The sequence below is a fragment of the Manis pentadactyla genome, chromosome 1 (genome assembly GCF_030020395.1).
Source record: "Manis pentadactyla isolate mManPen7 chromosome 1, mManPen7.hap1, whole genome shotgun sequence".
NCBI lineage: Eukaryota > Metazoa > Chordata > Mammalia > Pholidota > Manidae > Manis > Manis pentadactyla.
In genome coordinates, this window is record NC_080019.1 from 182464724 (window position 1) to 182491389 (window position 26666).

Here is a 26666-nt window from a genome sequence, read left to right on the forward strand (position 1 = left end):
AGGTAGATGGGTAGATGATTGATAGATGAGAGAGAGAAAGAGACCCTGTCATAAATAGTCACTGGATAAAAGAAAGCAAAACAGCCTTTGGTCTGTGTTGCTTTGCTCTCCCAGGGCTATTCCTCAGGAGCCCTGTGCTGACTTACCCCTGGGACAGTGCACCAAGGTACAATTCAAGATGGCGGCAAGTGGGCTTTCTTATCCTGAGTGAGAAAAGAACAGTTATGGAAGAGGCGGGAAAGAACTTGCAGAGCATGGGGCTACAAGGGTAAATGGAGAAAGGGGGAATCTGGAAAGAGATTCCCTTATATTTACTGTCAGACCTGGAAAGTCTTTATGGCCCTCAGGAGGCACACACCGAAGACCGGTGGCCCAGGAGGTCTAGCCTGAGCTCGTCCTTGCTGACCTGAGGCCTCTCCCTTGTCACAGTGGCCTTTCTTCAGGTATTCAGACAAGACATGAGCTTGCCTCTGCTTTGGGGCCTGTGCATATGCCTTTTGCTTAGCCAGGGTGTTCTTTTCTTTGACATTCACATCTGGCTGACTGCCTCCACAGGATGGCAGCTCAAGTTGCACCTCTTGGCCGTGCAATGTTTATATGAGTACCTCTTCCCCAGTAACTCACATGTCCAGTTTCCAAGGGCTTCATTTGTTTCTCTCATAACCTTTCACTCTGCATAGCTTTTTGATTGTTTCTGTGTGGTCCTTACAAGCAGGAATTGTGCCTGCCCTTCTCCCAGGGTAGCCCTAGAGCCTCGCTCAGTGTCTGGATAGTGTAAGCTCAGTAGATCAATGAAAAGCCTCCAGAGCATGAGAAAGGGTAAAGACAGCAGAAATTAATTATTTATTGATTGAGAATATAAAGCTACTCTGGTCCCACCATATTTTCATTGCATTAGACAATTAAATTTTTACTGTATATTGGGTTTGGAATAAAACCCAGAATTCTCTCAGGTAAATTTAAATATATAACAATCCTCTATAGGGTTATATACAAAATCAGTTTTTGGCTGCTATAGAAGGTTTACTATGCATTAATATTCAAAATACTGAGAATGGTGTAGTATTGAGAGGGTGAGTATTTGATTGTTAGATAATAAAACAAGTAAAAGCTGAAAAGGCTGAGCTGATGAGATAAAAGAAAACAAGAACAAAAACAAGCAATAAGAGCTTGGCTGCAGGCAACTAAAAATCAGCACAAGATGTTTAAAATCTACATAGAGAAATATTAAAAATATTCTAGTCTTTGTAATATTTTAACTGGAATCCTGAATAGTACACAACCCAACTACAATAATTATCAGAAATGGACCATATGGGGACAAAAGGAGGAAGACACGAGCCACGAATAATGAATCTGCTGATAGGGTGTTAAAGGGACTCTCACCATATGATGGAAGAAATTACTGTAGCTTACAGTTACAAGAAGTTATTGAAATTAGAAACTACATGATAATGGGAAAAAAACTTTATATGATGTATCTTATATCGCTATGTCTTATGATATAGATATTTTTATTGTTTCTTATAAATATGGAAAGTAGACAAAGTATTTAATGATTTAAACTCTGACCTTTTATCTATTTCAGATTTCTCATATTGATCCAAAGGAAAATTTTTAAAATTCCGTTAAAAATGTATTGTCTTATTCTGCTGACATAGTTCTATGGGGTGGTTAATGTCTTCCAGAACTTTTTCTGGCTGAGTTAAATCAATAGCCCTCTCTGAGAATCTATAGCAGCCTGTGCCTGCCACAGAGCAGAGGAACAGTGTTTCCTGAATGTGTGAGCAATGCAGTGGGTGAAGTAAGAAAATAACTCACAACTCAAAAGCTGCTTGACTGACTAAATAAGCAGCATCCATCCCTTGGATGATATTCACTGTCCTAAGGTACCATGTCAGTAGAACTTGAATTCTACATGTCAGTAGCTAGGATTAAACCTTCTTATTCAAAGTTCTTTTTTTTCCAAATGGCTTCACAATTTCACGCCCCCCTCCCCCACAAATTAACTTTTTTGAAAATGAAACACCTTCTAAAATGGAATTCACATTTCTGAGCTGTAGAGAACTTCTTTAGCTTATGGAAACCAAAAATAATGAATTTATAATAAATAACAATCTATCTGACATAAATTTAATATCTACTTCAAATAAACCCTGTCTTTCTTGATGTACATTCACCATTTTAGGTATGATTTCTATTGACTATAGCAAATATTTTCCATAGATTTATTACCACAAGGTTGATTTAATGGAGTCAACTCAATGTGTGTGTGTGTGTGTATATATATATATTTTTTTTCTGGGCAGCAGAAATTCAGAGACTTCAGCCCTTTAAGTGAATAACTTCCTGAGAATTTGCAACATCTATAACATGTATTGTGTGTCTTTTTTTGAGGAATAATAGCCTATTATAGTATAGAAATCTCCAAAAGTTCAGAGATTTTCCTTATTACTAACTATGTGAACCTGGGTATATCATTTATTTTCTCTCATAGTTTTCTCATCTCAAAAATGAGTATAATATTGACCAGAGCTGCCACTTAGAGTTGCTAAGTGTTATGGATTAAATGGTTGTAACCTTCCAATTTCATGTGTTGAAACCCTAAATTAGGTTTAGATGAGGTCATGCAGGTAGACACCCGATGGTGGCATTAGTGTCCTTATTAGAAGAGGAAGAGACTAGAGCCCTCTCTCTCCCTCACGTGAGGATGCAATAAGAAGGCAGCCAGGAAGCAGCCTCTCTCCAGTCACTATAAGCACCTTGATCTTGGACCTCCCAGCCTCCAGAACTATGAGAAATAAATGCTTGTTGTTGAAGCCACCAAGTCTATTGTATTTTGTTATAGCCACAGAAACCGACTAAGACGTTAAGAAGATAAAATGAGTCAAATTTCTTTATGAACCACAAGTAATCATGTGTGAATAAAGTTATGGTAACAATAATGGCAGTTGACTTTTTAAAACATTCACCATATTCCTGACACTGTGCTAATCACTTGCATATGTGAGCTCAGCTAATCTCAGAGCTTAGTGAAGTAGACATAATCTATCCATTTTATAGACGAGAAAATCGAACCAAAGAGACGCCATGCAATTTGCCCAACTTCCCACACATAGTGAGATGTGGAGCTGAGAGGTAATAATCAGCCTCTTCTGTCACCTCATATTCACCAATATTTGTTACATGTCTTCTATTTAAGTTGAAAGCCTTTGAAAGCAAAAACTAAGACTCATTTTTCTGGCATTTTTCATAGCATATAATCATGTGGGGGAGAGGTGTCAATATTTATCAAACACATTCATTAAGGTTCAGCTGTCCTGGTAATGGAATAAAAAATAAGCAAATAAATAAATGTCACAAAGCAACACATATATCATATTATTAACATGACATTTAGGGAAAACCTAGCTGGAATGATTGTGTGTAAATGAATACAGTCTGAACTACATATTAAATGGCACACTTATTTTATCTTTCTGGTTTCATTGTCCTATCAAGGGACGTTTCAGACCAGTGCATTAAACTGTCTAGGTCAGTGTCCTGGAGGAAAGCAGATGGCACACTCATGGGATGTGACAGAAGAGTGTTTAATGAAGGTGCTCTTTATAAACATGTGGCAGTTTAAGACACAGCTAAGGGATAGTAAGGTAACTCCTAGGTTTAGCAAGAGCTGTAGGTCCCCCCCTAGGGCTGAAAGGGCAAGGGGAGGGAACACCGTGACACTGAACTTTAGGAGAGAGAAATGCACTGAGACCTGCGGAGGCAAAGATCAAGCATGGACAACTCAGAGAGAGTCAGCAGGGTGGGAGGCAAGGCGACAAATAACCCACGTCCTGTGCTTGTCTTTCCGTGCGATGGTGTTCTCCATTGGCCAAAAGCAACACAAAGCCAGGAGGCGAGAGAACCTTTTGACGTAGCTCCTAAAGGTCAAAGGGGATACATCAGAGATGGTGGAGTGGACCTGGAAGGGCAAACAGAGAATACCTGTCATAGTCATAGGAGGAGGGGGTCTCTTAATGTAGAACGTGGCTCCAGTGATTTTGGAAGGGCAGTGCATGTGTGCACAGAGGATATATTCCAGGCTCTCTACAAGAAGTAGTATAGCAAGCTTTTGTTGTGAGCAATTCTTCCTGGTGTTCCCATAGAATACATCTCGGCAACATGCTTCGGGATGTTCTGTGCCTTTGTGATCTTGGCAATATGGTAAATATATCCTGAACCCTCTTTGTCTTAATTTTTCACTGAGCAAAGGCAGAGCTCTTGAGCAACTTACAAGAAAATCAAGAGTTTGCTGGAACAGGGTGCTTGCTCTCTACCTAATTTTACTGAGAAGATTAGATTTAAGAAATTTTTACTTGACTGATTCTTAAACCATATTCTTGAATGGCTTCTGTACTCTCATAAAGCATAAGGTTATGTAAACCTACAAAATGCTTTGAAAAGGTTCAGTGTGCTAAAAACAGTCAACTTTCAGCTGGTCCAACATGTTTCAGACAGTATTCATTTTGACAATAGATATTAAATTGTGAGGATCTCTGCCCCATTTTGCTTAATTTGTAAAAAACAAAAGTGTGACTACTTCTTGGATTTGACATTCTTTGATTCTCTGTGTTCTCTGACCAAAGATGGAAGTGGAAAGTGAGAGAAAAATATTCCAGAGATGAGAGGACTCTCCCAGAAGCAAAACAGGATGAGAGTCCACAAAGATTTAGGCAAAGAGAAATACTTAATTTGTGGGGGTGGTGGGGTGGTGGAGGGCAGGAATTCCTCCACTCCTTTGTTCCTAGTCTCTCTGGGAATAATCACAGCATTCTATTCAGCATTCTATTTAATTTCTTTATGACATAAAAGAGAAGGTTTAAATTTTATCTTTTGGGGAGATAGCTGTTGATGATTATATAATGAGTTATGCATTGCAATTTTAACCTAAGAAATAGCTTTATTTTTCCCATTACTTAGAAAAGGTTACTAGAAAAGATTATTGTGCACAAATGCACACACACACAGGCAAACAAAAAGTATTAATGAAAGAACTAAATTGTCAATGAAGACATCTCTTTTCAATTGTGGACTTCCACATATGGTCTTCTCCTACTTGGAATCCTTTCCTTCTTCCTGGTCAGTTCATACTTCTCTTACAGATCTAAATTCAATGATTTTTTTAGTCTGGGAAAGTTACCTGAAACTTTTTTAAACCTTGTATATTTCTCCTATAAAACAAACTATTAACTGGTGACCTCTCATTTATAGTATTTTCACAGTTCACAATTAAATGTTTTTTTGTGTGATCATTTCACTCATGTCCATATGCCTTTCTTACCCTGTAAGCTCCATGAAGACAGACTGTCTACTGTGGTCATTAATGTATATGCCTGTGGGCCGGCATTCAAGATCATCGAGCGATGTGCATCCTTACGCACAATCTGGAAGCTTACTGCAGTGTCTGCTTGTGTTTCAGATGGACATGTTGTCCAAAGAGGTACCATAGATGCTGGCAAAGGAAGCATTCTCAAAAGCTACATCCCTGATTCAGGGCAAAACATTATCATGGTATGCTGCCACTGTCCCTACCATCTGAGAATTTGTGATGGACTTCGACTTGATTTAATTTTTTTCTGGAGAAAGATTCCTGAAGCATCTGCACTAAGCCCATACTAGATTTGTTCATAATCCCCATTTTAGAATGATTCAATCTCAGTACTGTTGACATTCCGGGCTGGTTAGCTTTTGTTGTGAGGAGCCCTCCCATGCATTATAGAATTTGAGCAATGCTCTTGGCCTTTACCCACTAGATGCCCAGCAGCAGGCCCCCAACCCCCATTTTAAACAGAAATGTCTCTAGACATTGCCATATGTCCCCTGGGGGACAACTGTTCCCAGTTGAATATCACCGCTTTAGAGGAAAAATCTGTCGGGTTCAAATAAATATATGTGTGGAATGGAAAAATGCTGTTGAAATGCTAGCACAACATTTTTTCTAATATACCTCACAATAAAAAAGACTGGTTTGGCATGTTAGTGCTCATTGCATGGGCCTCTAAGAGCATTATAAATTTGAATTGCTGCTGTTCTTAATGGTTTTATTTTACAGTTTCAAAATATCTTAATCTGTAATCATTCCATAGGGGTTTTCAAGTAAAAGTTGGGTCTTTATAAATCAAATAAATCAAGAAATAATAGACTAGCAAAAGTCAGATTTCTAATATCTCAAATTTCACTCAGGTTCCCTACGCTTTCAATAAAGATTTCTGAGTTGTAATTTGTTTCTCAGCACATAAGCTCATTTTAATATAGCTATGCAAATTCATGTGCCCCGAAAGCCTGAAAAATAGAATTAGACCAAGTTCTAAAATAAATTTAATCATAGTAAATTAAGAATTTTAATTTAAAAACTACTACTCACAACATGGTTCTTGTATTCCTTCAGGGAGCAGATGCTTATTACCCTAAGGTAAGCTAAGCATTGCTTTTCAAGGTAAGTGGGTTTTCTTTTTCTTTTGATGACACTCTGACACAGTCCTGCTGTCTGATACTATTATCTGTACATAAAAGCAAATGCAGGAAGGGGTGGCAATTGTACAAATATAAACTATGCCAGCAATTAAATTGGACAATGTATTCAGAAAACATATTTCCCCTTGTCAAGTCACATACAAGACCTTTTGCCATTGATTTGATTTTGTACATGAAAATTTGGCCTCAATTTCCACATCAACAAAATTGTTATATTGGGAATAACTATCTTCTGTTTTAGAGCAACAATAAGATATACATAAACATGTATGTCATATGACCTATGTCCAACAAATAATGCTTGAATTTTAAGGTGAACTGAAGAAACCGCTAATGTGTTTTAATTTTGAAATAAGATTCCTATGTATTTATTTCTTCAGCAAATGTGATACGTTGTGGAAAAGATAATTTCAGTGGATCTAATAAAACTGATTTCACAATTATTTTGCAAATGCACAACCTTCTATTCTTCATATCCTTGAATAATTTAATATACACTTAGGTTTTCATTATACAGAAATGGTTATATTTCTAACAATGTTACACAGATATTATAAATCTTAAGAAAAGAAATACTAGAGAAAAATCCACAATATTAGGACCTACCCAAATACGCTTGTTTTCATTTCCTTTACCTTTTAACTAATTTTCTTCACACCTATATGTTAAAATTTACATCTACTAAATTATCCTTAAAAAAAATGGAAACAGTTCTTTGTTTAAAAACAACTAAGGTATAAACCCATAATCTGCTGCTGTATTCCTCACTGTTTACTTAATCTTAATTATTGGGTTCTATATTTGCATGCCCCTGAACAAATCACTTTCTTGATCAGTTTTATGGGCTAATAATTAGAAAGGATTGTGGATTTTGGGGGGGGGGTAAAAAGAATCTTAAGTATTAGTATTTGGTATATAAGATTAGACTTCAGGACATAAAAATTGGCTTTCCCAAATATTTTTCCACTAGCCAGAAGGTGATCACTTTTTGATGCCCTAAACTGATGTCTGTGTTCCTGACTTACATGATCCTATGCCATTTGGTTGTGTTTATGTGTGTGTATAAATGTGTCTTCCACAAGGAATTTTATAACAATTCCTTTTGACTAAGACTTATGTCTGTAGATTTATGAAATGCAATGCTGATTAGGATGGTCATGAATTGATATACAATGTGACATTTTCCCTCTTCCCAAAGGCCCTGAATAAGTTTTTTTTTTCTCAATCTTAAGTATTACTTTCAGTAGAAATGCCACTTTCAAGCATTTCTCAGGCAGCTATATTTGGGAAGTTCTAATTCTGCATAATTTCTTACGTGCTGTGTTCATACTAATGTTTGATAGAGAGGAAACTTGATAATGATTATAAAAAACTTGAATGATAAAGAAGTGAAATAGAAGGAAGCTATCATTAACTTAATTTGTACCTCACCTTGTGATTTTACAGATGTGATAGGAATCTTCAGCTTTATCAAATTATCTTTTCAGCTCAAAGTATATGGGTGTAGGTTTGGAAATGAAATAAAGCATGAAGTTTTAATGAGCATTTCCTTTCCCTCAGAAAAAGGCAAGAAATTCTACAAATTTAGGTTGTTCTTCAGAATCCATAGAGAAAGATGAAAATCTGAAACCAAAATATTCCATGTTTCAAGTTTTGTTTGCTTGTTTTTAAATCTGAAAACCATTGTAGTATTCCAAAATATGGGCTCTAAAAGAAATTTGGACAAACTTGACTTTCAGAACACAGACTGAAAAATCAAATTTAAAGTTGTTTCCCCTTCACGCTTATAAAACCAAGGTCCTTTTCAATAAAATAGGCTTTTTCTAGGAAAAGATGAGGAGGATTTCAGAGGAGTGTTGGAAAGGTTTGGAGGGAGGAAGGAAAATGTAAGCTTTATTACTGACCAGGAAATGCAAAGCAAATTCAAATTAAAAACAAAAACAAAAAACAGTCCAGTTAAGCAAAAAGAAAATGCAAAACACAAGAAAACAATATAATACAAAAATAGAAAATAATTTTCTGAACAGCAGACATATCTACAGTCATGAAGCACTGACCTCATGAGATGAGTTTTATTCTGTTTGCTGTAAGAAAAAGGGCTTAAGATCAAAGCTCTGAAACCCAAATTGTCATAGTGGGCAGACTTTACTGAATGTTACCGATGTATAGATGACACTATAGGAGATCAATGTGTGTACCCTTCCTAATTTATCTCTTATAATTCACCTGAAGGTCATAATATTTAAATTGGCATCTCAAAGAGCTTCATTTTTTCCCCTTCATTCTATTTTTTTTAAAATGGGTCTGGTCACTATGTATGGATATTTGCAACCTTGTCCTCCAGTGCAGACAAGTGCAATTTTGTGCATTGGTGCATTTGCTGTGGTGAACTCAGACAAATGTGTTCATTTGTGCATTTACTGTGGTAAATACAGAAGGATTTTCTAAGCAAAACTTTGACTCTGCTTCTGCTTCATTCACACAGAAGTGAGGTGGTCTTCTAATATAAGGAGATAACTAGATTTGATTTCTTCATTACATATAGGACCTCCTCCCTATCTTCTGATGTTTATGATTCGCCTTTAACCAGAAATGCATACTTTGTCACAATCCCCACCCTTTAGGTTTCTGCTGCTTGCCTTCCAATAAAGCTCAAGGAGCAAAAATGATGAATGGTTGTGAAGTGATATGCAGTACATCCATTACCCTAGATGTTACAGTTTTTGAATCAAACCAAAGAACCTGAGAGTTCCATATCAGGATGAAATACAGACTTGTTTTTATTATTTGTTGGTGTTTTGTCATAGAGTTGTATTGAGCACTTCATAAGAAACAAATGTACAGAACATACTACTTATCATATGAATATATGATCATATTATTTCTCTTTAACAAGATTACAGGATGAATTTCTTTTTTTTTTAACCTAAATACCTGTAATGTGCTGAGCAACTACACTCTCTGGACTGTGTGATCTGCCCTATTTCCCTTCTCACTTTAGCAGCTATGAAGTTCAGATAAAATCTTCTGGTCCAGTTTCGGCATCTTTTCAAGGACATCATCCCTACCTTTATCTTTCACCTTTACCTCCGATTTCATTATTATATTTGTATCAGAGTATAATATATGTGTTTCTGTAAGCCTTTGGAATATTTTTATAGTAAGACAAGCTATAAATATAAGAATGAATAAATGAATAAGCAAATAATAGAGTGGAAACACATATTAACACTTCATCCTTTGAAGGGAGAAAGAAAGATCAAATATTACTCTCAGAAGCCAGAAGACAATTTGAAAGATTACTTCCTATGAAACGAAAGGCAGCATAAACTCCAGGAATTGTACCACAAACTTATTTTAGTGTGCTCTCCAGGAATTGTTTACCGATTTCTTTTTTATAAGCACCATGTTAACCATCCCACCTCACCCTCCTCATCTGATGCAGAAGTGGGCAGATGAGTCTCCAAGTTCCCCACTACCGATTGCCTTTATTATGTTTTGTGACATCCTCAAAATGAGTGATAGATGTTACTCTTTAGCATTTTTTCTCTCATATGCATATACTTTTAGCCTAACTGGAGGCTCACACACCCACTTGAATTAAATTAAGGTAATACAAAATATAATGTTACACACACTGATTATTCTAAATTGTTATGCTACATTCCACTCATTTGTAATTGCTATTTAAAATTTTTTTCTGAGTCCTTTCTGATCTGAAGACATTTCTGAACACTCAAACTGTAAGGCAAGTTGACAAGCCACGCTTAGCTAGGTAACACAAAGTTAAAAATAAACAAAAGATACGTACAGTTTAACACATTTTCATTAAGGTTTAACTACTGGTATTTTCCCTACACGTCAGAAATCCCCTGGATGGTGACCTTTCAATACTTATCACCATCTGGACTCAACGTCACCTGCATTTCCCACGTCAACTCTTTCCTTTAAGACTCTCCTCAAGACTTCTCTACAAAGGATGTCCAGATTTAAAGAGACCACACTGATTAGCTCCGTGATCCTTATATTGTATTACTTTTATGTATTTTATTGGTTGATTACAATTTCTCATTCATTCAAATATGGACTTTTAACAATTCTTAAATGAGTCATGTGAGAAAAAGTTGCAAGAAAATAGCATTGACATGCAAGTTAAGAATTGTGGCTCGGCTATTGAGTATTTACACCGATTTAATTTCTGGGACCTCAGTTTTCTCTTCTAGCAAATGAGAAAGTTGGATGTTAAGATCTTTGAAGGCCCTGACTGGTCTTAAGCACTATTACTTTTAATTTATTTATGTATTTACTTACATACTTTTTATTTTTATATCCTGTTATATGAAAAGTATTTTTATATTTTGTATTTATAGGATTGTATTGCTTGTTTAAAGGGACTTGTGGGTCTGATTTCCCTCTCTTTCCTATTTAGTTATAATTCCTTAGTTTTCCTTAAGGCATTTGTTTTGTAGGTTAATATTGGCTATTTTTTGACAAAAGCTTCACAGATGTAGTAAAAATAGTATCAACCCTTTCATGTTAATCAGGTGTGCATACCCTGTTGTTCAGTCTGACCAACGTAGATATTCTCATTGTCCACAGATGCTGCAAATGCACTTGTAGCCTGAGAATATTTTGAGGGCATAACACACTGTCATGGTCTATGTGGTCTTCGTGTCTCTCTTCTCTACCTTTCCCTCTGCCTCCCACCAATGCCAGTCACAGACAGGGTATTTATCCCCAATGCCCTTTCCTAGTTATTCAAAAAGCAATGATGGCTTTATATATGATCTACCTCCATCCTCCCAAGTAGATTAAATAAAGCACAGAGAAAAACATAAATTGGAATTTTAATATATATGTATATATGTATATTATATTTATCATATATTATAATGTACATATTTGTAATATGTGTGTCATACAATGATATATGCTAACTATATAATTATAATATATATAATAATTACATCCACATATATATATATGTGTGTGTAGATACATACACATGTACATGTACAGAGAGAGATACTAGTCTTAAAAACCTAGGCTTTCTGTTGCAAAATCCAGATAACTGAAATTTTCAAAGTTTATTTTTACTTTTGCTTCTGTTGTTGTCACCTTAATTTTAGAAGCTTTGCATTAAATGCCACCATAGTGTTTATAGCCTGAACCTGAGCTCAGATAAATGTCTGATCCTCTAAGAATCCAGCTCGCATTCCCCCTTCTTGCAGTTGGGAAACCCAGAGTTGAGTAGGAGGCCCACAGAACCCCTCAGATGCCGGTGGGTTGTGTGCTTGGGGAAGGGACAGTGCAGCCCAGAGGGCACACTTTTCTGCTCAAGGTGCCTGAAGGAGAATGGAGACGAGGTATCCTGTGCTTGAACAGAAAGGACTGAGATAACAACCAGGCTTGAAGGTAACTCGATGCTGACTGTTGCAGTGTGAATCACGGATTCCTCCTTGATGAGGTGCTGAGTAAACAGCCCACAAGAGGGATCAGACAGAGAGTGGGCTGAGTCCCAATGGGTTAGCAGCTGCAGAATGAGCTAAGGTGGACTCCCCACCAGGGATGTGGGCAGAGGATGTCATGGAGTTAGAGGCCAATGCCCAGGATCAGACAGGACATGTGGATGTCCTGGAGAATGACAGCAGATGTCTCTCTCCAAAAGGTGGGGGTGTTTGATCACTGTGGGAAAAAGGAAGAAAAGAGATTCCTAAAAATTTACATTTTAACTTGTAAGTGACCCTGGTACAGTCCCAGTGGAAAAAGAACTTGTGTATCTAGTTAAGTTTAGCTTCAGGGAAATGAGCCAAGTTCCTTTTCCACACACATGTGCTCTGCCTATAAATGCTAAGTCCTGTGCAGTTGTACATCTTCATGAAACCAGTAACAGTAAGGCGGAGCCAACACTGTAGAGCGAATTGTGGGTCCAGAAGGGATTAGCTGGTTACCCACATACCTGTTCACCACCAGCGCCCCTCTGACAGACAAGGAAACAGATTGACTACAAGGTTATGTGATATGGCCAAGCTAAGAATCATCAGAGCTGGAAATATTCTCATTTCAGTGTACTTTTCACTATGCCAAACTGCATGAAAATGACTGGTAGAATAATCTAGACACTACATAATGGTACCTTTCGCCAATGACTTTTAAATTGAGCAAAGAACATTAGTAGGAATTGAAATAAAAGATTCACCTACAATTCCACTATCTTAAAAAACAAATGGGCTTCCTCTTTCACATTCACTCTCTTTTACTTCTTATCTTAAGCAAAGATGAATTGTATACATTCCCAAAGTACTTAAAATCATACACTATGGTCTACACTATTTTTGAAGCATTTTCCATTTTAATACATAAATCTTGTCATAAGGACGGTATTTAATAGATCCTTCTTTCTTGAGTCTATACTATTCTTTTCTTAACCATTCCCTCCTATTGAACATTTAGATGATTCACAATCACATATAATGGCTTTTGCCAATTCAGTGGACATGTATAGCAACAGCCTTAGGGTTCAAATATATCCTGAGAACAAAAGAAACACACACTGACCAGAATTCAAAAGGCAAATATTGCCTTTAGACTTGAAAGATGGCTCAATCTGACTAATACATTTTTAAGAGATGAAGAACAATAACATCTTATACAACATAAACATAGGTAGGTCATCAGAATGCAACTTCTGTTTATGGATTGCCAAAGTAGGTAATTTAACATTTTAGAAGTTTAAAATTAAAAGAAGAAAAGAAAGTGCTTTCAAGCTGTAATTGAGTCCTCAAAATCAAAAGCAAAAAACAAAACACTTGATTTTCACCATCCTCTCCCCAGTTTGAATTGTGAAGTACTTTATTGGCTCTGGGAATTAAGTATTGATTTTTTAAAGGCATATTTAGGCAATTTTTCTAAGAAAAGGATCCATGCAAATTGTTTGCTATGAGTATTCACTCAAGGACATTAGCACTTAAATGCCTCTAACAGAGTATGTTACAATGCTTGAATCAATATTCAAAGTTAAATTATGTTTAATTAAGTACAAACTGCACATAACAATTGAAAACTTACATGCTAGTGGTAGAAACAACTAATGTCTAATTTTCTACAAACTCAGTGCAGAATTCTAAAGAAGACATACAACATCACATTTTATTGATAGTAATTCTTACATAAAGTTTATTTCTTTAATGGTTTTTCCCAACTTTATATGTTGTTGTCTTTATTTTAATGACATAATAGAAAATGCTTTATAAAGCATATTGTATGGAATTGACAACAGTTTTTGTTTCCTTTGATACAATTAGTTACAGATCTGTATGTACTGTAGAATAGGTAGGAATAGTAATAGCAGAAGAAACCCCTTGATATGGGTTGAGTTTTTTTTAATAGACTTTATTTCTTTATTTTTTAGAACAGTTTTAGATTTACATGAGAGTTGAGAAGGTAGTATAGAGAGTTCTCATGTACTCCACATCCAGTTTCCCCTGTTATTAACAGTATGGTACATCTGTTAAAATTAATAAACAATATTGGTATGCTGTTATTAAGTAATATCCATCTTTATTCAGATGTCCTTAGTTTTTACCTAATGTTCTTTTTTCTGTTCCAGGATCCCATTCAGAACACATTTGTCTGCTCCTTCAGCCCATCTTGGCTGTGATAGCTTCTCACTCTTTGTTTTTATGACCTTGACATTGTTGGTGACTACTGTCCAAGTACTTTGTAGAATGGCCTTTTATTAGTATTTGTCTGTTTCTTCTTGTGATTAGAGTGGGGATCTGCATGTTGGGGTGGAAAACCAGGTAGGTAAAGAGCCATTTGCATCACATCACATCAAAGGTAAATGCCATCGACATGATTTGTCACTGATGACGCTGACCTTGATCACCTGGTTCTTCTGCTTGGGAGATTTGTCTCTTCTCCATTTATTTATTTGTTTAATCATTTACCTATATTAGTATGGACTTACGGGTATTTATTTTATAGTTTGGTTTATAATCCAGTACTTCTTTATTAATTTTTTTTCGATCAAATTATTTTAGCTTTGGCCACTGTATCTCACAGCCTGTATCCCATCAACAAATTCCTATCAGTAGAATTCGGGAGCACTTCCTTACTTTTCTGGCACTACAAGAAGCTCCAGGATCATCTTGTATATTTCCTCCTCAGTCCCCAAACTGTCCACATCTCCAAGGGTGCCTGGGTGCCAAGTGTGCTCCCTGGTAAGTGTCACTGTTTAGGCGCTGGCAGCTGGCAGAGCCAGGAAATACATTCGTGTGTATACCGACCCATTTATGGGTTGAGTTTCAATCAAATAAAATAGATGTTTTGTCTTAACACAGTCTGTCATCTTGCATTTGCTCAGTGTAATAAAGAATGCATTTTAATGCATTCCTTTTTGCAATTTTTAAGGAAAATAGTAATGAACTATGAATCTCCAAAATGATAACTTATGACAATAATAATAATCATTTGATTTCTAGTAAATAAAAGCAAACATATACAATTCTAGTTTAAACATCTGCATTGGTAAGCTCCTTTTGAAACTTTATTCAGTAGAAATTTGAAGGAGTGCTGGTAGATTTTCATATGTCGTCTTATTTTGTGTTTTACTTTCCCCAGTCAAGGTTGCAATCAACTAGTAATTTATCAAAAGATATAAGATGGGCTAATATTTCAAATGTATTTAGTCAACTAATGCACCAAATAGTATATTTAAAAATTTAGAGAGTTAAAAGAAAGTGTTTACAGTATTGTATGGTGTTTCTGTGATACCGGTTTATGGTCAATAGGCATTTACTCTTCATTTACTCAATGTCATGGTTCTTAATTCCATTTTGTAACTAATCTTACCTTGTGCTTAATAAATACATTAACTTAGTGTTATACAATACTACATACTTTTAAAAAAACCTCACATTTTCAATAAGAACAAAAACAAGAGTGAAAAATTGTCCATATGACTTGGGAAAGTTATTCTAAAGATTTTCAGTTTCAGTGGTTCACAAACAATATAAAAACAAAATCAAATACTTTTACTTCTTTCCTTTCTTCTTGCTTTCCCCTCCACAATGAACCATTTTTCCCATTGATTTATTACTAACAGTGTAGTATTGATGTGATAAGATTGTAGGTTTTTCCAATTTGATACGACAACTCTCAGTAGTAAATCAAGAGAAGAAATTCATGAAGTTCATGTAACTGGTATACATTCCTTTTAACTTAAATGTTTAATGTTTCTTTATGAAAACGTATCATTAAAGAAATCAGATATGCATTTAAAAATAAATAAGTAGACCTTTAATTTACTACAAATTATATTCCTGGAAAATATATTATAAATCTAATATAACTTTTCTACATAAAATGATTTCAGAAAGTTAAGTCTAGTGAACAAAAATCGGGAAAATGGCTCCATATCATATTTTAGGCTAATGAAAATGATATACCTTCAGAATAGGTAATGCAGTTTAAAAAATGTTTTATTTATAATGGGGAACAATAAGTATCTAAACACCTAGATTTACTCTTAAAGCTTGGTAAAGAACTTCTGAAGTAGGAAGTGGGCAGAACTTGAGTTAGACTGAAGAGGCTGTAGGATGTATGGCCACGTGAGCTTTAATGTGTGTACTGAAATTCCAGTGGTTTTATTGGTCAGTGTTTCCTCAAATATGTTGAGAAGCATGAGTTCAGTGGGACATTAAAAGCTGTGATTCAAATAAGACTCACCTGATAATTAAAATGCAGGAGATACTGGATTAAAGAAAAGAAACAAATTTATTTGTGAAGAATTACAAAGAGCCTTTAATACACAACCCTACCTCATGAATCCCTAAGGGAGAACATTTCCCCATACTTATTTGACCAGACAAATAAATTATTCTAAAGCACAAAACTCCCACCCTGTTGTTAACAGGGAGAAAGAGAGGGAGGGGCCTGCATCAACTCTACCATAGGCCATGCATTTTACAAATGATGTCACACTTCATCTTTGCAACAAGCCCTTGGGTTTGCTGTTCTTATTTCTTCTTCTATAGCTAACCACACATACAACCACAGTTAGTAATCTTCTCGAAGTTAGGCAGTTAGAAACAGGCAGTTAGAAATGTGAATCCCCTTCTACCTATAGTTCCCCATCACACTTTCTTTTAGTCAAAATATTTCTGGAAAATTTTAGGACATAGATGATATTTTCTAAATTACATGGAAAATTATCAGTGAAACAACAAAAAAGTATTGACAGGCTGTGGGAACTCATCACTGCCACTGTCATCTTCACCTATCTTCCCTCAAAAGCATTCTACTGAAAACACAATCTAGTTAGAAACAGTGGGTTTGCTAAGCATTCCGTAGCAAGACTGCTCCCAAGACTGGACTGCTTTCCTCAACTCCCTTTTAGAGAGAAATTCTGGAAAGTTCCACAACAATACCAACTTTCCTCTCTGCTAATTGCCTAAAATATATTCCAATATAAATTAGATTAGCTTTAATTTAGGTGGTTATCCCTGAATGACTAAGATCAACAGGTCATTTCTTATATTTGATTTCAGATTAAACAGTTATATAAGTGCATACACAAGTCCATACACAATTCAGGAGAATTTAACACGAGGAGCTTGAGACTTTTAGCTTCAAGCTCCCACATTTCTACCACCTAGCACTTGAACTGAGGCAAAGCCACCCAAAGTCATGGTCTTCTCAATGAAAACTGGAGATTAAAAACTATATAGAAAAAGTAGTCACGGTTCAGGTCTAAATAGTATAAACATTAGGCCTGTAAAATCAATATCAAAGTAAAAGGTGAATTATGCAGATAAAATAGCAAGGCAAAAGATCATCTCATTTGCAGAAATACATTAACATTAGCCAGGCCTTTCCTTTTCATCATGCTATCAGATACCATCTCTCCCAGATTTTTCAGGGCCCAATGCAATTCTCAAGTTAATGTTAGGATCAACATGCTCTCTCTGGGTGAAATCTACATGAGGTCCAACAGATCTTCCTGAATAAAGGCAGGAGTTTCTGTCCAGGTTTGGCAGCATAAGCCACTCTGTCCGTCCTCTATGCATGTGGGAGCTGAACCTATTCTATGGGGACTATGCCACTAATAAAATAAATTAGTGGCAGAACATTAACTGAAAACTCTCCCAGAATAAAATTTGGAATTAAAAAATAAAATGCATCTGCATTAAAGTTCTGATAAAAACTTCAGTGGTAACATGGACTATAAACTACCAGAACGTCATTTTCAAAGGAGCAAATACATTGGTCTGTTTTGTTCACTGAAATATGTCCTGCATCTAGAAGGGTATCAAGCTCATGGTTGGGGAGTAAGCGCTTAATAAATATTTGTCAAGTGAAGAATGACTATTAATATAATGAAAGAATTCAGTGATTAAAGAATAGAATCGTGAGCTTTGCACACTTAAGTAACCATATAAACAAACATGTAGTGAACATTACTTGGAACTTTGGGGGCTTTTAGGGTTAAATATTTTAAACCTATACTTTCATAGTTAACGTAAAATACATTTGGATCTCTCTTAAAGTAAAAATATTTGGACAATTATACTGTCATTTAACTTTCCATGGTATTCATATAAACTTGCCAGAAACTGCATATACACATGGATTTGTTTTTGCTTTTTTCCACCTATGGTCATTGGCCACAGCCTACTCAGGCTACCTACTAGACCCTGTTGTTACTATTAGTTATAGAGTGGCTGGCCATGTGAGGAAGATGTGCATGATTGTGAAGCCCTGGTGTGTGTGTGTGTGTGTGTGTGTGTGTGTGTGTGTGTGATATTAACTTCCTGTTAACATACACTGGTGATATAGAGAGGCAGAAATGATCCCAGAGTCCTCTAAAGAATGCCCAGCAGCCTTCTAGTAAACTTCTGGAGTGTAATCGTAATATTTAGGGAAACTCCATCCTATAGAACCCCCTTGATGTCTCTAAACTGTGGTGTAAGATTGTAAACTTTTCAACAGAAGACTTCCACAATATATGCAAGAACCATGAATATGTGCATACTCAATGACCTCTCTAATATTTAATGTGCATGTATTTTATCTTAAATTGTAAACCTTTCATTCATTTTCCTCAGTAGCTGAAGTTTAAGCAGACACTCTTGCAAGAAGAGTAGACCAGTAATTAATTCATTCAAGCATTCAAGTGCCCTTTCTATATAAGCATGGTGAAAAGTGCCAACATTAAGGCTGTATTTTACTTCAGGATATTTTAAGTTACTGGAAAAATATGCAAGTCAATAAATAATCAAGGCCCTTTTTATTGGCCTGTTGGGTAGCTCGTAATTTGTTGGAAAGACAAAGGAACTATAAGAGATGAAAAGGAATACATTTTAATTCTTCTCTTTCCTTTCTTAGGTGTGCACGCGCACACACACACACACACACACACACACACACAGTCCCTAAATCCTGATATTTTGTATTCAGTGTTGGACTTGACTGACATAAGAAACTCACTATGGAGAGATAGGTTTCCTCTGCCCTAAAGCTGGTTTCCATGGTGCTGAAATGTCCATTTAAAAGTAAGCTTGTCCTTAGGTACATACAAGGTGGTGCTCATGCCGACTACAGGTCACTCAGAGCCAGAGGAGTAAGACGTTTGTGCTGCACATAAACAGTGTCAGGTCATGCAATTTGTCTTTATGCATTTTGGCTTCCATTTAGAAAGAGGAAATCTCATTATCTTGCAGCATATATTTTAAGGTCAATGAATTATGTGGGGTTGTTTTCACTTTGAAAACTACTTTTAAGGAGATGACTGTGATTGTTGGGAGCTTGGATAGGTACTCAGATCTGTCTTAAAACATTCTTTCCCACCCCCCTACTAGAATTCCTTCAGATTTGGGGGATACAGGGGAGGAAAATGCTATCTAAAGTTTGTTATACAGGAAGGAGAGCTATTGGCTGGCATAGCCTGTTCTACTATACCTAGATTTGTCTCTTTTAACATGTGTAAAACATAAGCAAAACACCAATTAAGTTGATAAGCACTGGAACTTGTAACATGCATTTATCACTTATTTTGTATTGTCAAAGGCGTTTTGTTACTGGAGGGTGTTGGGCTGAGTGCATCCAAAAAAATTAAGATATTAAGGCTAGAACATATCTAAGGTAAAGGATATTTTAGTTATCAGTGTTTTTTTTCATAAGAGGAATACTTTGGAGCTCTTTTTTAATAGACACTCTAAATGATCCAGTAAAGTACATATTAATTATCAATTATTCATAGTCTAGAAGAAGGTCTGTAGTAAAAGTTAAATTTGGACTCTTTTCTTCCCTTGAAATGTAGATTCCCCCATGCCTAGAGAAAATGCATATCAAAGTAGTAAACTTCTATTTTTTTAAAAAATGAGCATGCTCAGTGAGAAAAACTAGGTTCTGAGTCTTTGGGAGCAGGTTCACGAGTTGCAGATGAGAACTGGTAAAGTTATTGAGAAATTTCCGCTGCTCGGGGGTGTCACTATGCCAGTGCTCTGTAATTCTGTCAGTTCCTGGAAAAGGTGTGAGTGAGGAGCCCTCCAAGCTCAGGACTTCACTCTTGCTGCCTATTAATGGGAGACTGGAGAAGCTGGGAGACTCGAGTGGCCACTGGACTTCACTTGTGGCTCTCTGTGGCTCTAGGAAGCACAGCTAGTTGGGGAAAGAAATCAAGCTGAGCTAAGGGACTAGAAATTGGGTTTAGTTTGGAAGGGAGAACATTACAGAAGGCAAAGAGCTTTTTCAAGTGAAAAAAAAAAAAACAGCCCAGAAAAGGCTCAGTGCCTCCATAGACCATACTTTGGTGGGGCTGTGCATTTAGGTACATGAATCCAAACAGTAGCAACCCTCCAATCCCCTTCTTCTCTTCCTTGCCTTTTGCTCTCTTTGGGCTGCCCCAGGAGTCCTACATTTAGCCTTCCAGTCTCTTCTCACGCCCCTTGAGATGAAAGTCCCCAGCCTTCCAGAAGTTACCTTGACCAGGGACTGGATCATCCTCAGTGGCTGGCCCGCGGGGCAGACTGGGGAGCCAGTGGGGAACTTAGGTGCCTGCTCACGGTGCTGACCGACCATTCTCCCCACCCGGTGAACCCTCAGACAGAGTCAGATGTGGACTCTGCCCCACTCCAGCGGAACCCTCCGGACTGTGGAGACTCCGTGTGACAGAACACAACTCAGGATGAAAACTTGGAGGTTCGGTGCTGGCAGGCTCTGGGAAAGCCCCGTGGTCCCTTACTCTTGAGATCTGGACATTCCTGTGAGTACCCAAAGCCCCGTCGCCGGGGACTTGTGCTGCGCATTGGACAAACCCACCGGCTGCAGCCGCGCGCGACCCCGCGCCCAGCGCAGGTGCCAGCCCGGGCACTCTGACCCGCGTTCCTGAAGCCCGATTGAAAACCCCGCCAACCGCAGTACCTGGCGGGGCAGCCCAGCACTCGCCAGGAGGGAAGCAGTGACGCGGCTTCCCCTCTCGCGGAGCCTCGGGCTCTCGGCGACCTCCGCCACCCCCGGGGCTGCCTCTGCGCCGACGCGCGCTGCCTTGGCGGACCCGCTGCGCCCGCGCCGGCCGCGGGAAGCGAGCGAGTGCCGCGAGCCGGCAGCTGGGAGCGCTCCCGCGGCTCACTCACCGATCCGGAGTACTTGCGGGGCGGTCTGCGGGAGGACGCAGCAGAGGAAATAGACGAGGGCCCAGCTGGGGTCCCTGGTCCAGCGCCTGGGCTGCACGAGGAGTGCTCGGCGCTCCATCTTCCCGGCCGCCTAATTCATGCCGTGACCTGCCGCGGCCGCACGCCCGCGAGATGCAGCCGGCTCCGGCCGGGGCCCCGCCTCATCGCCCCTGGAAGGCTCGGCGAGTGCCCCCCGCGCGCTCCCCACGGAGAGAGATCGAGGGCGTGGGAACGCGAGCGGGCGACGCGGGGCTCCCCGGGGCTCCTGGCTTCCGTCGCTAGCCCATCACCGCCCCACCTCCTTTGCCTCCGTGCGCCGCAGGACGCTGGGCACCGGCGCGCTCCTGCTCCCAGCGCTGAGAGACCCGCCGAGGAAAGTTGCTGCCCCAATTTGCGGGAACGTCTCCCTCATCCGTCCTCTGGTCAGATGCGAAAGTTGGGGGTCGGTGGAGGGTGCAGCGAGAGCAGGTGGTGTGAGACGGACGAAGGCGCAGGGGAAGGGGTGAGGTATCGGGTGAGCCGGTGCAGGAGCTCTGAGCAGGCGGGAGGAGCTCCGGCAGGTTCACTTGGATGCAGCCACGCTCTCGCTTCTCTCAAGCCCGGCTTTCCTCCTCCCCTCGCTGGCCCCACCCTTTATTTACTGCCCGCCCCAACACAGCTGATACAGACACACACGCACACGCGCACGCACATTCTCCTTTCCCTCAACTTTGCTTCGTGCTGCTTGGAAAGTCGATTGGGTGTTGCACACTGAAGACCGAGAAATGCTGCCGGCTGGTCAGAGCAGAGGCAGCCTCTGCTGAGGGCTGTGAGAGGCAGAGGGCCTCGTCGGTAATGGCCGTGTGCGCCTGTCCGGGGGTCTCAGAGATGGCCGGCTAAGTCTCTTCCCGTCACTTGATGGAAAATCGCCTTCTCGGACGCCAGTATTTCGGAGAAGAGCAGAACTCCTGTTTTTCTTTTTGTTGTTGTTGTTGTTGTTTGTTTGTTTTTTAACTCTGACAAGGATGAAGAAGAGACGGAGGAGGAGAAAGGAATGAGAGGTGTTCGGTATTCTAACATTAGAGTGGCTTCTTGCCTGATGAGATCTAGAGATGATCCTTGTAAATTGCTTCCATTCACACGTGCAGAACTGGGAAAGGGGCAGCTTCCAGCGCCGCTCTTTTTCTTGATTTCTTTTGATTGTCACGTTTGAACGCTGCAAGATAGGCTATTTTAGCAATGTAGGTTTGGAGACTTTTTCTCTGTAGAAAGACGAGGACACTTCCCTGGGGAAATCATCCGCATTTGATCATTTTGGCTTAATTTCCTTTGAGCCTCATGAGGAATGTTCTATATAAATGTTTGCTAGTTCTGTATTAACATTCATAAAGATTTCTTTTTCTCTAAGTATAGATTTTGGAGACTGACCTAAACTGAGTTAGTCTGTCTGAAAAACTTGTCCACAGACGTACACACTTAAATAAGGAAAGACTTACAGGTGAAATCTAATGTATCTTAAGATTCATTAAACAAACACCTAATGGAGTATCTTGTATGTGGTGCCAGACACCATACTTTTTCCTAAAGACTCTATAGCGGGGAAAATGTACCACTCATCGTCCAAGGGAGGTTAAACCACACTGCTGGAAGCTAATCATTTCAGACCTCAAATAGTGGGTCTAGTTCTGGATGGAACTTGGCAAATAGGAACATGTCCACAGATAAGAAGATCTATATTTAGGAATGCATATTATGCATGGATTGATGAATATAAGAAGCATTAGGGATACATGCTGGCTATCTTCAGGAATCCGAAGAGTGCTTGTGTTAAAAGAAAGTAGTCATAGTATCATTTGGTGAGAAGAAATAAGGAAAATAGAATATCAGATGGAAGTTGTAGAAGAGTAAATTTTACAGCATTTTGAGGGTGGGAGGGTATTGCTAAGTCTGGAAAGTTCAAACAGTGGTATGGCCTACTTCAGAAAATAGTGAGACGCTCCACTTGTTCCTTCATTGGTTTATTCAATGCATATGTGAGTGCCTACTTCGTGGAAGGCATTGTGCCAAGCCCTGGAGATACAGCAGGAATATGATTGCTGCCATCATGAAACTCACAGATACTAAAGAATTGTGATGAGTTAACAAAAAAAAGGATATTTTGGGCATGAATAAAAGAATTAATTTCATTTCATTAGGAGTTCAGGAAGGCTTTGATGAGGGAGTGATGCTTCAAAACTCAAAGAATGGATAGTTTATAAGTGATTAAAAACTATTTCTTAAAGTGAAAATAAACATAAACCTTGTTGGAGGATTTATTTTTAAACCTAAAGATTTGTGTTAAACATATTCAGTTGTCAATTTTTTCTTGGTGCAGCCAGATCCAATATGTAGTAAATATTGCATGGCTAGATCTTGAGAATCCAAAGTCTAGAATCAGCTTATGAACAAAGTTTGAATGCTGGCTCTACCTAATTCTGGATTTGTAGTCATGGCTGTTACTTCATCTCCCTTTAGTAGAGATTGCTGTTGCATACCTATATCCATTTTTCTTCTTCCAGCCATGTTAAAGCCTGTTAACTTTCAGTTGCATGTAATCAGGTGAACTGCTTTTAGCCAATGAATTTGAGTGGAAGTGGTATGCTCATTTTGGGGTGAAAAGGCAGACAGTGAAAGATCTCACATGGCCCTTCAGGACTTTCTTCCCCTATCAGAGTAACTCTGAAAACCATAGTTCTAGAGTTCATGACAGAATCAGCCTGGGTCCCTGAGTCATCTTTTGGAAAGGAGTTGCTCTGAAAAGTTTTCAAGTTAGCAATAAACTGGTGACAAATCAGTGACAAATTAATTCAATCCATTACGATTTTGAGATCTGTTATTGCAACGAAACCTACTCTATAATGACTGACACACTCTCTAAGACTTGATATCCTCATCTGTACAATGAGAACAACAATAACCAAGAGAGCCATTGGAGGGTTCATGAACTACTGCATATAATGTATTTTCCAAGGCTCTTGTTACTCAGTATATATATATTAGTTCATTTTGGTAATTACTTTTTGGGTTAAATGAATCCATATGCACATTTTTAGTTTAACTATGTTTCATTTGTCAGAGACTAAAATATGTTGTCCGGTGGGAAGTGGATCAACAATATCATTCAGTTAACAGTATAGTAATAGTAATTGATCCAATACTAGTTAATGGAATTTTATCACTTTTTACCTGCATTACCTTTGACCTATGAGTACATAATTCTTTTAGGTTAGTAGAGATGTTAGAAAGATTGCATTTCCTAAAATAATTTCTTAAAGAATACATGACACACTGAAGTTACTTTTCTGTAGCATCTATAAAATTCTATGAAGCTTAAAACTGAAATTTATTTCCTTGTTAAAATGCTTCCTTCCACTGCTCATGTACCCAGGCTCATGGTATTGAGTTACTCATGAGTGATCAGCTGCTGTTAATTTGTTCTGTGTTTTTTAGAAGGATTGTATATTGTATATATAAGCACCTGGTTGTTTTTTGCCCAAAATGACTATGCCAATTATTCTTGATTCACATTTTTCATAGCACTCTTTCAAAGACTATAAATGACCAATTGAATGCATGCTCTCTTTATCCCATTCCCAAAATCTTAAGCTTAAATTGATATTACTGTGGTTAATTATAAAGCCTACAGTGGCATGCAGCATTATGCTTCCTATGAGAGCTGGTGACATTAATTAGATACTAATCCATTTAAAATTACCTAATTTTTAGATGATAACTAGATGCAAAGAAAAATGGCTTAGAATAAACTAAGGAGCCCAAAGTTTATAACTGTTTTTTCAAAATGGGGTGAGTGTACTTGTGTATACTTATAACGTCACCCCAGGCGCTGAAAGCAGAAGGTTAAGTGGCTTTTAGAACCTCCAAGGAATGTGTAGTGATTTAGGATCAAAATGCTCATTTTGGAGCTACTTCTTTATACTTTCTTCTTAGGTGACATCATATGTTTCCAAGATGTTAAGAACCTTTAAGCCGAGGATATCAAAATTTTATCTTTTACTAAGAGCTTGCCTCTGGTCTCCAGATTCATGTTGCCAATATTAATTCCTATTTCTACCAGGCTCAACATGTCAAACTCTTGATTCTGTGCTATATCCTTGCCCCCACCCCAAGTCCTCTAACAAATTTTCTCATTTCCGTGTGGATACTGCCTTCCATCCAGCTCAGGATATCCCTGATTTCTCCCTGACTTTTTCTCCTGATCCAATCTATTTTCATACAAATTTTCTTTTACCTCCAACATGTTTCTTGGTTCTATTTCACTGCAGTTCCGCTGCTATGATTCTAGCCTGGGCTTCTCAACCTCAAAACTTCTGACATTTTGGGCCAGAAAAGAATTTGTTGTGAAGGACATTTAGCAACTTCCTGGACTCTGTCCACTAGATGTCACTAGTACCTTCCTCCCCAGTTGTAATGACCAAAACATGTCTGTAGACATTGTCAAGCGTCCTCTGAAGTATAAAATCTCCCCCAGTTGAGAATCGCTACACTTGTTCCAGTCTCCTGATCTTCCATCTGCTCTATTACAGTAGATTCCTAAGTGTCCCTCTCTCAGCATTCGCCTCTTTCTAGCCCTGCCGCCCATCTATCTAAAAGAGCTGCTTCCATTCATTTCCCTCACAATGCCCTGCTTTGTGCCCTCAGGGTCATGGTCAACTTCCTAAATTGACCTGAGCTGGATGGAAGGCATTTATTTAGTTTATTATAAACTCAGTAATGGCCGCCTACTCTGCTTGTCCGAAACCTCAGCATATGGCACTGTGCTGGGCACTTACAAGGAACCTGATACATGTTGATTGATTAATTAATGAATGAGTGAATGAATGATGTGTCATAAGCCACAGAACCCATAATGCATGAGTGCATATTTGTAAAACTGAACTGATTTAAGAACTGTATTTTTTTCAATTTCATTCAAATCTTCTACATGGATCAATTATATTTAGTGTTATACTCAGGACATTAATATAGTGCATTGTGTATAGCAAAACTGGAGTACAATCTTGCATGTGTTTCTTTAAATTCGGCAAAATGCGGTCTGAATAGGGGTTTCACTTAACATTTCATTTTTCAACACCATGGCTATCATTGCACATACCTTAACAATCATACTGTATTTTTTGTGCTAACACTGGTCCATTTGCTAAAGCACCATGGAAAGCAAGTATAGTGAAATCTTTGAAAGAAAAAAAAAGTGTCTTATTTATTCATGTCTTCATATCCTATTATAACAATCTGAGAGCATTCGGTTTTGTGGAAGAAACCAAACTGGTATTCAGTTACCTCCATACATGAGTGAGCTCCTCCAAGAGCAAAGAAAAATCGAGGCTGGGCACTCAGGCTGTCAGGAGACCTGGGTCCCGAACCTGGCCTGGTGGCTAACCGCAGCTCACTGCTCTTAGTTAAGTCTCGTAATCTCTTTAGGCCCACACGTAACAGGAA

The 26666-nt window shown here is 38.3% G+C and overlaps 1 protein-coding gene across 8 annotated transcripts in view; it reads right to left on the reverse strand.

Annotated features, from left to right (window-relative positions):
* Positions 1 to 21271, reverse strand: part of GRIK1 (glutamate ionotropic receptor kainate type subunit 1) — a 366591-nt gene extending 345320 nt beyond the window's left edge. For all 8 annotated transcript variants that reach the window (XM_036926325.2, XM_036926321.2, XM_036926328.2 and 5 more), the window contains exon 1: positions 21153 to 21271. In XM_036926325.2, the coding sequence (XP_036782220.2) occupies positions 21153 to 21270 (118 nt within the window). In that variant the 5' untranslated portion in view covers position 21271. The remainder of the gene's footprint in view (positions 1 to 21152) is intronic.
* Between the last annotated feature and the right edge of the window lie 5395 nt (positions 21272 to 26666).